The 12,765-nt window shown below is 38.7% G+C and overlaps 1 protein-coding gene and 1 pseudogene across 1 annotated transcript; both read right to left on the reverse strand.

The window, feature by feature from the left end:
- Positions 1 to 213: 213 nt before the first annotated feature.
- Positions 214 to 2,533, reverse strand: LOC117614599 (annotated as a pseudogene).
- Positions 2,534 to 10,271: 7,738 nt separating this feature from the next.
- LOC117614724 (cytochrome P450 CYP749A22-like) lies at positions 10,272 to 12,519 on the reverse strand. Its single transcript, XM_034343621.1, has 5 exons — positions 12,124 to 12,519; positions 11,799 to 12,025; positions 11,432 to 11,664; positions 10,951 to 11,329; positions 10,272 to 10,864 (listed from the first exon to the last, which is right to left on the reverse strand). The coding sequence occupies exons 1-5, from the start codon at positions 12,404 to 12,406 to the stop codon at positions 10,436 to 10,438; spliced, it is 1,551 nt and encodes a 516-aa protein (XP_034199512.1). The 5' UTR covers positions 12,407 to 12,519; the 3' UTR covers positions 10,272 to 10,435.
- Positions 12,520 to 12,765: the final 246 nt, after the last annotated feature.

Consider the following 12,765-nt stretch of genomic DNA (forward strand, 5'->3'; position numbering starts at 1 on the left):
GGATAAAAATGTGGTAAGTGTAGCATTACTTTGATTTTTTTTTCCAAAGTGTCAAATTGCCACCTAAGCCATCAAATTCAAATTTAACATTTTGCATTTGACATCTCCTTTGGAGGCGCTCTTAATTAGCATTCAGAAACCACATACTTGGATTGGAAAAACCATATTCCAATCTTTATCCAAAGGTTTTTATTCAAGTACCAATCCAAAGGTTTTCAATGAACAAACAGTCAATGTTTATTAAACTGTAAGCATAAGATTTCATTCTGCCCAAAAAAAGAAAAAGAAAAACAAACGGGAAAACTTTGGACTTTCCAAAATGCTGCAAAACTAAATCGAAAGGATAATTGACAAGTCTTGTCTCTCTTGTCTCAAAGTGCAACATTCATAGGCACAACTGATTTGATCTTCGCAGTTCAAAGTGGTTGTAGCCTTACCTGAACTCCATGTTGTGGCCGAACTGTAAGATGATGAAAGGGGGAGTGGACATAACCCGGGGAAAGGGTGAAGGCATAACGTTGTAGAATCATCGACAAAGCAATCTTCGCTTCAGTTGTCGCGAAGTTCAAGCCCACACAAATTCGAGGTCCCATTGAAAAGGGTATGAAAGCGCCTACATTATTGTTGGTTGCTTTGGCAATCCCTTCCGAGAATCTCTCTGGTTTGAAAAGTTGCACATCTTGTCCCCAGATTTGAGGATCATGGTGGAGTGCTACGATTGAGACAACCAATTCAAGATTACTAGGAACAATCAGCTTTCCTAGTCTAACTTCCCTTTCAACGTTCCTTAGAACTAAAACAGCAGGGGGATATAACCTTAGAGTCTCATTGATGATCATACTCATCTGCATAAAAAAGAAAAATAGGTAACCAAATCAGGATCTCGAACTTTATTGAGAACATATTTCTGCTACCTACACAAGTTTCTTACTGTTGTCAGTTTGCCAATGCCATCAAGATTTGGAGTTCCTTTGCCAAATAATTGTAGCACCTCCTTTCTTGCTTCCTCTTGCCAATCCGTATGGAGTGCCAGAGAAAGACAGTCCAACAAAGCAAAGTATTAGTGGTTTCTTGTCCGGCAAAGTAAAACGTCTTGCACTCATCAATTATCTCCTGCACCGAAATCCTCTGGTTCTCATTGGTTTCATGATTAGCCTTCAAAAGCAATCCAAGAAAATCACTCCCAAAGCTGTCGTTTTCTCCAGTCATTTTCTTCTTTTCTCTTTTCTTAACCATCTCTATTATGGAGGCATGGATTCCTTTCTCAAGTTTTCCGATTCGATCTCATCGCTGGTTTTGAAGAGCTTACTGCAACATTGAATGAAAGACTAAAAATGAGAGAACAGAAGTAACTCTCTAAAAATATCTTATTTCTTCTCTTCAATTGGAATATTAGAAGTACTAAATGAGAGAACAGAAGCTACCTGATGCCAGGAACTCTGACTTTGAAAATATTTTTGAATACTAGGGAGCCTAACTTCATCAACATCCCAAATATGTCCTGTCCTTCTGTATAGCTGCTGCCAAATGCTGTTCTGGAAATCACTTCCGACGTGAACAATCTAAACTCTTCATACACCTCAATCTCTTTTCCTTCGTAAACTTTCCACCTTTCTAGCATATTCTCGGCACTAGCTACCATTTCTGGAATCATACTCTAGTAAAAGAAAATATCATAATGCTTTTAGTATTAGCATATTTACCATTCAACTTATTCTTTTCGTATTTAGAAAGTGACGCAGCTATGTCTATAATACTCTTTGCAAAAAACGTACCAGCAACTTAAAAACTTACTTTTAAACTCTCTCCATGGAAAGCATGGGTGGCCAGCCTTCGCAATTTTGCCCATTTTTCAGCTTTGGTTGTTGCCACAAGGCCATCTCCCAATAGCTTCTTCGAAATGTTTGTGGGCTCTCTTTTCGGATAAGCTCTGCCTTTGTTATTCAGTATCTCTTTGCACAACTCAGGTTCTGTTATGACCAACTGAGCCCGAGAACCATGCCATTGAAGAAAATTTTTCCCTGTAATTGCATGCAAAAATGACCAAAACTTATAATTTAAATAACAATAGTTAACTAATTGAGAGGCTTGTTTGTTTGTTACCATATATCTTGGTCCACGAGTGAATGTGAGGTTGAACTACAGAAAATATGTCGTGTGATAAAATGCGAGGCCTGCCCATGACTTCCTTTTTCATGTTGGAGATTTCTTTGGTGTTTCCATGGATGAATCTGTAAGAAGGGCCTTTGATCCCCTGCAAAGCCATCAGCTTCTGCATGCGAATCGGAGTCCACCATAGTTTGTGAAGGATCTTGATGAAAGCTAAGACAAGAAGCAGACACAGAAAGCTTGAAAGAAAGATTATTAGGGCTCCCAAAGTAGTCATTTTTGGGGTATTGTTTTTCTCTTTGGCTATCTCTATCTCTTTCTCTGAACCTACTGAGCTTTCAAAGCTTTTCTTGCTCCTGATTGTTTAGAAAAAAGTCAAGAAAAAACCAATCTGGTCATGTTAAGCTTCTGATTGTTACTTAGTTTGTCCTGGTATATACTACAATCCAAAGGGCAAATATCATCGTAAGTGACTCTCATTGAAACCTTAAGCTGCTATTTGTAGACTTTTGATACATCGTGGTAAGTCTAGTGACATCACCATATGATTAATCTAATCTTGCAAAACTTTCTCTTTATCACCACACCGCGTTTTTCTTTCATGACTTTTCTCAACTTAACAGAGAGACTAGAGCTTCCCTTTGAAAATTTTGCTTTGAAAAGTAGCTTCTCTTGGCTTCGTCACCTATGACATCACCATATGATTAATCTTGCAAAACTTTCTCTTTATCACCACACCGCGTTTTTCTTTCATGACTTTTCTCAACTTAACAGAGAGACTAGAGCTTCCCTTTGAAAATTTTGCTTTGAAAAGTAGCGAACAACCTCTTATATTAAGTGACTTTTGTGAATTTGTAAGACAAGAAAATGCGGCTTGTTTAGGCATCATCCCATGGGACATAACATAAGATTACCCCCCAAAAAAACAAATGTAACAAAGTAATTTTATTCACAAGTCTGCATTTAAGATGCCCTATATCCAATGTTGTCCTCCAAAAATACATATAATATAAAAGGAGGTATATATGTTGAGAATTTGAGAGTATTTGTGTCGCATTGAAAAGTTGATGACCTTTATAAGAAGTTGGAATACTACTCTATAGCTAATTGGTTTTAGAGTAAAACTTTAACTTTCTTCATGATATCATAACAAAGGCTTTCCGTGTTGAGCTGAACGGCTACACAAGCATATAGAATTCAATTTAGACTACTTTTTTCATATTAATCTCATTAAATTTCAATGTCTTGAAAAGGAAAAAAATAAAATAAAATTATTTTAGACCTTCAGAAAGGACAATCAAGTTCATGTTTCAATCCCATGAAACAGTAAAAATGCTTTGTCAAAGAGCCCGTACCTCTCTACGTCTGAACGTGAGTATAATTAGGAAGAAAAATGTCATTGGCAGATGCCCATAATAGCCCATATTTTGGGCTTTTAAAATGACTTTTTTTTTTTTGGGTAAAAAGGGGGCCGAAGCCCAAACAACACAAAAAGAACTACACAACAACCATCCTTGGATGAGCCAAGCTTCTGGCATCAGCAGCAAGAAGCTCAAAACCACACCAATCCAAAACATGCAAACCCAAGGGAAGATCATGGCTCATAGAAGCCAAAGAATCAGCAACAAAATTCTGCTCACGAAAAATATGCTTGACAGAACAGCACCATTCCTTCTGAATCAGCAAATGGCAGCAATTGATAATGCTAAAAAGAGGACGAGTATGACCAGTAGGATTCTGTAACAGAACCACAGCAGACTTAGAATCACATTCAACCTCCACACTTCGAAACCCAGCTTCCCAAGCTAAATGGAGCCCCCAAAAAATACCTCATAACTTAGCCTCAATCACTGACCCAACACCCAAATTAACAGAAAAACTTTTAATCCAATTACCAGTATGATCTCTTAACAGACCCCCAACTCCAGTGTAACCAAGAGCAGGCTTTCGACCACCATCAGAACTAACCTTACAACTCCCTGGCAAAGGGGATTGCCAATGAAGATTTGTCGTAACTCTTGTTTGTTTACCTAGAAAAGAAAGCTCCTTTAAGGTTCTCTGAACTTTGGGCCTTCATACGCTTATTTTCCGAACCTAAATGCTCTACTTCGACCTTGTCGTTCTCTTCTTTTCTTTAATTTTTTTGGGGGTCAAAACACCTTCTTGTGGCATATGATGTTTGAGCAAAGCATTAGAGCATGTTTAACAAACAGATTTGGAATGCAAAAATAAGTGAGTCACATCATCAAAACTCTCTCCAACATTCTTTTCAAACTCAGTCATCAAAGGTGTAACATCTTTTTCTCTCTTCAGGACTTGTAATTGACATTGACTCTTCAAAACATTTATTTTTCTTTGGAAAAATAAAACCTACTTTGAAAATCTAAAAACATTCATTTTTTCCTTTCAAACAATGAATATATAGATATTCTTCAAATGTTTTCATATGTTTCATTATTTTGCGTCACATTGCATTAATTGAATTGAAGAAGTTTTTGGGGCATAAAATATTAAAGTAGTCAACAAAACTTCAATTTCAAGAAGTGGAAAGAATTTGGTTTGCTACTACAACAAATTGTAATGGAGTTTCAGGTTGAATTAGCAGAGCTTCGATGACGTTCAAGCTTTCTTTTTTGTACAGTTGTTGGGAAATGCATAGACTTAAATAACATCCTTCTCTTAATTAGCATTCAGAAACCACATACTTGAATTGGAAAAACCATATTCCAATATATAACCTTCATCCAAAGGTTTTTAGTATTCAAATCCCAATCCTATCCCGGTATTTGGAAAACTCAATTTCAATGAACAAACAGTCAATATAATTCTGGCAGTTCCTGCTTCGTCTATTAATTTCCACTTCTGCACTACAATCTAAATCTGTGTGTATATATAGCAATGCACCCCTCCAACAAAGCCACATAGACAGCACCAACCTAGTAATTTGCACTTGGATTATCTTATCTCACCAAGAAAAAAAGAAACCAGAAAAACACTTTGGATTGCAAAGATGGGAGGAAGCAAGGGCTCTAATAGTAATGGTAATAGCCAGGTTGGAAATGGAAACCAAAATGCTGGTGGTGGAGGCAAATCATCCAATGTAGGAGGAGCAAGTGGTGGTGGTGGTGGTGGAGGCAATGCAGCAGGTGTTAAAATATGAATATGGTTTGAATGTATTAGGTTGAGTTTTATTCTTCTCCATAAGTAGGTATATATAGGAGTTTACATGAGGGTCTTATAAGGAATTAGATACAGTAAAGAATTTGAAAAGTATCTCTTAATTGTACAATGATTTATCAATTATATAAAAAATAGGAGAGTAAATCCCTTAATTAATTAAGGAAGTAAATCTCCTTGATTAATTAGGAGACTCACGCCAACACTCTTCCTCAAGTTGGTGCATATATGTCACCAATGCCCAACTTGGTAAGTGAGTTATGAAACACTCTTCCACAAACAGCTTTGGTTAAGATATCTGCCAATTGATCTTCTGATTTTACGAATGGTAGGCAGATGATCTTTTTCTCAATTTTTTCTTTGATAAAATGTATGTCCACCTCAACATGTTTGGTTCGATCATGTTGAACTGGATTATGGACAATATCGATAGCTGACTTGTTGTCACAATGCAACTCCATTGGCTTTTCTAGCCTGAAGCCCAATTCTGTCAAGAGTCTTTTGATCCACAATAATTCACAAACTCCATGAGCCATTCCTTGATACTCTGCTTCTGTACTAGACTGAGAAACCACATTTTGCTTCTTACCCCGCCAAGTGACTAGGTTACCTCCTACGAATGTAAAGTAACCTGAAGTAGAGTGTCTATCTGTAATAGAACCAGCCCAATCAGCATATGTGTATCCAACGACTTCAAGATCTCCATTTTTTGAGAACATTAATCCTTTTTCAGGGGCTGAATTTAAGTATCTTAAGATCCGATCAACTGCATTCCTATGAGAAACACTGGGCGAATGCATAAATTGACTAACCATACTCACAGCATATGCAATATCTGGTCTTGTGTGTGCCAGGTATATCAACCTTCCACCAAGGCGTTGGTACTGTTCCTTATTGGTTGGTTCTTGGTCCATGTCTTTACACAACTTGTGATTCATCTCAATGGGTGTGTCAACAGGCTTACATCCAAGCATTCTTGTTTCAGTGAGTAAATCCATTACATACTTCCTTTGAGACAGAAATATACCAGTTTTTGATCTTGCTACTTCGATTCCGAGAAAGTACTTCAGATCACCTAAATCCTTCATCTCAAATTCTTGAGACAAATACTTTTGCAACTTCAGTTGCTCTTCTGCGTCGTTTCCAGTTACGATTATGTCATCTACATAAAAATTTAATGCAGTAAGTTTTCCTTCATCACGCTTCAAGAAGAGGGTGTGATCTGAATTACTCTGGGTATATCCAAAATTCTTCATAGATTTAGTGAATCTATCAAACCATGCCCTGGGAGATTGCTTTAACCCATATAATGACTTTTTGAGCTTGCAAACTTGATTTTCCTTGTTAAGAGCTGAATTACATCCTAGAGGTAAGTCCATATGTACTTCTTCTTCCAAGTCTCCATGTAAGAATGCATTTTTTACATCAAACTGATGTAGTGGCCAATCAAGATTTGCTGCTAGAGACAATAGGACTCTAATAGCGTTAATCTTGGCTACTGGGGCAAAGGTCTCCTCGTAGTCTATCCTATATCTCTGTGTGTACCCCTTCGCCACCAATTTAGCTTTATATCTTTCAACGGATCCATCTGCTTTAAGTTTCACAGTATAAATCCACCTGCATCTTACTGTCTTCTTTCCATGAGGTAAGGGCACAAGTTCTTATGTGACATTCTTTTAGAGAGCTCGCATTTCTTCTTTCCATTTTGGGTCTTCTAGTGTTTCGGTTACACTGTTGGGGACAGATATGTCAGCCAACTGCTTCACATAGTGCACACGTTACTCTGTTAATCTGCTGAGAGATATAGAATTATTAATAGAGTATTTCCCTTTGGCTTTAAGATCTGCTTCATATTGTACTCGAGGTTTGCCACGGTTCTTCCTTTCTGTAAGCTGATATGTAGGCTCTGTGCCCTTTGAAATCAAATCATCATGGGATATTTCATTAGTGTTATCAATTTTAGGAAAAGATGTTACCTGAATGACTTCCTCAGCAGGTGATTAGTGTGGTACTGGAGCTGAAGCGGGCAAAATCTCATAAAACGGTTCAATTTCCTCCTCCTGATTTTGACAACGTGGAGACAACTAATCGTTTTTCTTTGGCAATCGGTCACTGTCTGCTGGCGACCGGTTGTTTTGAAGCAGGTTCTCTGTAGTTGAAGAACTAAGGGGAGGTGACTGGTTGCTTTCCACTGGCAACCGATCATTTTGATGCAGAGTGACGTACTGGGGAAAAAAAATCAAGAATTGGAGCAGTGGTGGATTCTCGATTCTCCTCATGGGCTGTTGAAAAATATAAGTCATGTTCTTAAAACACAACATCTATGGAGGTGAAGACCTTCTGACTAGTAGGATGATAACACCGATATCCTTTCTAATAAGGTGCATAGCCAATGAAAACACATTTTTCGGCTCGGGGATCCAATTTACTTCGTTGGTGATCATGTAAGTAGACAAATACAACACAGCAAAAAATTCGGGGTTCTAGGTTTGGGGTGGGAGGTATTTGGAAATGGTGGTGAAGTGTTTGAAGTGGCGTTTAGAAATTTAGGAAACTAGAGGGAATCCGATTGATAAGGTATGCTGCAAAGACGACGGCTTCGCCCCAAAAATATCGTGGCATATTGGCACCAAAGAGAGAGGCACGAACAACTTCCAATAAGTGTATGTTCTTTCTTTCAACCACCTCATTTTGTTGGGGAGTGTAAGGGCATGAGCATTGATGTATGATGCCATGATCTTGAAAGAACTGGTTAAGATCATGGTTAAGAAATCTCTGCCATTGTCAAAACGAAAAACTTGAATTCTGGCATGAAACTGAATCTCCACCATTTGATAAAACTGTTGAAACCTGGAACTGACTTCCCCTTTAGTTTTGAGAAGGGAAACCCAAGTCATGCATGTGTAATCATCTATAAACGTGACAAACCATCGCGCCCCTGTCTGAGTGGCAATTTTAGCAGGTCCCCAAACATCAGACTGAACAAGGGAAAACGAAACCAAACTCTTATTTGAACTTAATGGGAACGGGACACAATGGCTCTTAGCCAATTCACACGTATCACACTGGAAGCTGGAAACATCAAGACTAGAAAATAATGATAGAAACAACTTCTTAAGATAACCGAACGAGGCATGCTCAAGACGTTTATGCCATAACCAAATTTGTCTTTCAACGAGTTCCACTGGTTCTGAAAGCTTGACCAACCTTGACCTCATTATCTGATGCCCAGTCCAAGTAGTAAAGTTTGCCTCGTCGAGTACCACAACCAATCATATTTCCTGTGAGGATGTCCTGAAAAACACAATGATTCAGCCAAAATGTTATGGTACATCCCAAAGTAGTAGTAAGTTGTGCAACAGATAACAAGTTATGGTCCAAAGATGGAACAAGTAATACAGAATCCAGATGTAGGGAAGTAAAGAGTGATAGAGAGCATCCCCAACCATATGGGAGGGGGTACCATTTGTAAGATCCCACGTCACCCCCTCTCCGTTGGTTGATATGGGATCTTGGGTGACGTGCCTTATATGTGCACACCCGCATCCATCTAGCACGAAGCCTTTTGGGAGCTCACTGGCTTCGGAGTCGTAGGAACTCCGAAGTTAAGCGAGTTGGGGGCCAGAGCAAACTCAGGATGGGTGACTCACTGGGAAGTTGCTCGTGAGTTCCCAGAAACAAAACCGTGAGGGCAGAGAGGAGGGCCCAAAGCGGACAATATCGTGCTACGGCGGAGTTGATCCCGGGATGTGCCAATTTGGTATCAGAGCCACTCTGCCGTGTGGTGCGAGTGTGCCGACGAGGACGTCGGGCCCTTGAGGGAGGTGGATTGTAAGATCCCACATCAACCAACGGAGAGGGGGTGACGTGCCTTATATGTGCACACCCGCATCCATCTAGCACGAAGCCCGGGATGGGTGACCCACTGAGAAGTTGCTCGTGAGTTCCCAGAAACAAAACCGTGAAGGCAGAGAGGGGGGCCCAAAGCGGACAATATCGTGCTACGGCGGAGTTGATTCCGGGATATGACACCATTAGCATTAGACACAGCCGACAGAGTGGATGATTTGCGACTAATAAGTTGGCTAGGATCAAAAGTCATGTGATTTGTAGCACTTGAGTCAATAATCCATACAGATTTGTGAGATGACGTATGAAAAGTAGAAATTTGATGTAGGAATCAGATTTGAGATGTATGTGTATAAGATTTGTGAGTATGCGTTTAGGGATTTTGATAAGAGGATTTGAGGACTTTAGATTTGAGGATTTGGATTTGGGGAAAAATATAAGCAATTTGATTTAGGGTTTGAGATTTGAATATGAGAAATTTGAGATAAGGGTTTAGAGACAACCTAGGATCGATTGCTCTGATACCATGTCAAAATATGAATATGGTTTCAATGTATTAGGTTGAGTTTTATTCTTCTCCATAAAGAGGTATATATAGGAGTTTACATGAGGGTCTTATAAGGAATTAGATACAGTAAAGAATTAGGAAAGTATCCCATAATTGTACAATGATTTATCACTTATATAAAAAATAGGAAAATAAATCTCTTAATTAATCAAGGAAGTAAATCTCCTTGATTAATTTGGAGACTCAAGTCAACAACAGGGAATATGAAAGCACCTGGAAGAGATTATGCAATCTCCAGGGAGAGCTTTGAGAGCAACCCAGCTGCCTATTTCAAGGATTTGCGCAAATAGATAGGTATGAAGTAACTACTTACTCACTACTACTACATGAATAAAAGAGTAGCAGTCCTACTATATTGCTGCTTTTATCTATCTTTATGTAATGTCCCTATCTATGTTAATCAAAGTACCCTCATCTTGGTTTTGGGATTAATTACCAATTTCATATTATGTTTAAGCTTTCTTTCTGCCATTTTTTCAAAATTCGTTTTACCATAAACTGAAAATGTTTATTACAACTGTAAGAATAAGATTTCATTCTACCCAAAAAACAAAAACAAACAGGAAAATTTTGGACTCAGCAAAATCGCTTCGTAAACTTGAAAGGATAATTGACAAGTAAGCTCCTTATTTGTGTTGTCTCAAAGTGCAACATTCATAGGCACAGCATGGGATATGCCCACTTTATGCACCAAGTACAATAATCACGGGCTACTGATCTGATCTTCGCAGTTCAAAGTGGTTGTAGCCTTACCTGTACTCCATGTTGTGGACGAACTGTAATAAGATGTAAGGGCGAGTGGACATAACCCGGGGAAAGGGTGAAGGCGTAACGTTGTAGAATCATCGACAAAGCAATCTTCACTTCTGTAGTCGCAAAGTTTAAGCCCACACAAATTCGAGGTCCCATTGAAAAGGGTATGAATGCGCCTACATGATTGTTGGTTGCTTTGGCAACCCCTTCCGAGAATCTCTCTGGTTTGAAAAGTTGCACATCTTGTCCCCAGATTTGAGGATCATGGTGAAGTGCTACGATTGAGACATCCAATTCAAGATTACTAGGAACAATCAGTTTTCCTAGTCTAACTTCCCTTTCGACTCTCCTTTGAACTTGAACAGCAGGGGGATATAACCTTAGAGTCTCATTGATGATCATACTCATCTGCATCAAAAAGAAAAACGGATAACCAAATCAGGATCTCGAACTTTATTGAGAACATATTTCTGCCACCTAGACAAGTTTCTTACTGTTGTCAGTTTGCCAATGCCATCAAGATTTGGAGTTTGCTTGCCAAATAATTGTAGCACCTCCTTTCTTGCTTCCTCTTGCCAATCCGTATGGAGTGCCAGAAGAAAAACAGTCCAACAAAGCAAAGTATTAGTGGTTTCTTGTCCGGCAAAGTAAAACGTCTTGCACTCATCAATTATCTCCTGCACCGAAATCCTCTGGTTCTCATTGGCTTCATGATTAGCCTTCAGAAGTAATCCAAGAAAATCACTCCCAAAGCTGCCGTTTTCTCCAGTCATTGTCTTCTTTTCTCTTTTCTTAACCATCTCTATTATGGAGGCATGGATTCCTTTCTCAAGTTTTTCCGATTCGATCTCATCGCTGGTTTTGAAGAGCTTACTGCAACATTGAATGAAAGACTAAAAATGAGAGAACAGAAGTAACTCTCTAAAAATTTCTTATTTCTTCTCTTCAATTGGAATATTAGAAGTACTAAGTTACCTGATGCCAGGAACCCTGACTTTGAGAATATTTTTGAATATTAGGAAGCTTAACTTCCTCAACATTTCAAATATGTCCTGTCCTTCTGAATAGCTGCTGCCAAATGCTGTTCTCGAAATCACTTCCGAAGTGAACAATCTAAACTCTTCAAACACCTCAATCTCTTTTCCTTCATAAACTTTCCACCTTTCTACCATCTTCTCAGCACTAGCTACCATTTCTGGAATCATGCTCTAGTAAAAAAATATCATAATGCTTTTAGTATTAGCATATTTACCATTCAACTTATTCTTTTAGTATTCAGAAAGTGACACAGCTATGTCTATAATACTCTTTGCAACAAAGTACCAGCAACTTAAAAACTTACTTTTAAACTCTCTCCATGGAAAGCATGGGTGGCCAGCTTTCGCAATTTTGCCCATTTTTCAGCTTTGTTTGTTGCCACAAGGCCATCTCCAAATAGCTTCTTCAAAATGTTTGGGGGCTCTCTTTTCGGATAAGCTCTGCCTTTGTTATTTAGTATCTCTTTGCACAACTCAGGTTCTGTTATGACCAACTGAGCTCGAGAACCATGCCATTGAAGATAATTCTTCCCTGTAATTGCATGCAAAAATGACCAAAACTTATCTTGTTTAGAAGTTAGATTTAAATTACAATAGGTAACTAAATGGGATGTCTTGTTATTTTGTTACCATATATGTTGGTCCACGAGTGAACATGAGGTTGAACTACAGAAAATATATCGTGTGATAAAATGTGAGGCCTGCCCATGACTTCCTTTTTCATGTTGGAGATTTCTTCGGTGTTTCCATGGATGAATCTGTAAGAAGGGCCTTTGATCCCCTGCAAAGCCATCAGCTTCTGTATGCGAATCGGAGTCCACCATAGTTTGTGAAGGATATTGATGAAAGCTAAGACAAGGAGCAGACACAGAAAGCTTGAAAGAATGATTATTAGGCCTCCCAAAGTAGTCATTTTGGGGGTTATTGTTTTTCTCTTTGGCTATCTCTATCTCTTTCTCTGAACCTACTGAGCTTTTGAAGCTTTTCTTGCTTCTGATTGTCTACAAAAAAGTCCAGAAAAAACCAGTCTGGTCATGTTAAGCTTCTGATTGTTACTTAGTTTGTCCTGGTATTTACTACAATCTAAAGGGCAAATATCTTCGTAAGTCTCTCATTGAAACCTCAAGCTGCTATTTGTAGACTTTTGATACATCGTGGTAAGTCTAGTGACTTCATGTTGGAATAATCCCTTGGCTTCGTCACCAATGACATCACCATATGACTAATCTTGCAAAACTTTCTCTTTATCACCACACCGCTTTTTTCTTTCAT

This window comes from Prunus dulcis, chromosome 1 (assembly GCF_902201215.1).
Source record: "Prunus dulcis chromosome 1, ALMONDv2, whole genome shotgun sequence".
Classification (NCBI taxonomy): domain Eukaryota; kingdom Viridiplantae; phylum Streptophyta; class Magnoliopsida; order Rosales; family Rosaceae; genus Prunus; species Prunus dulcis.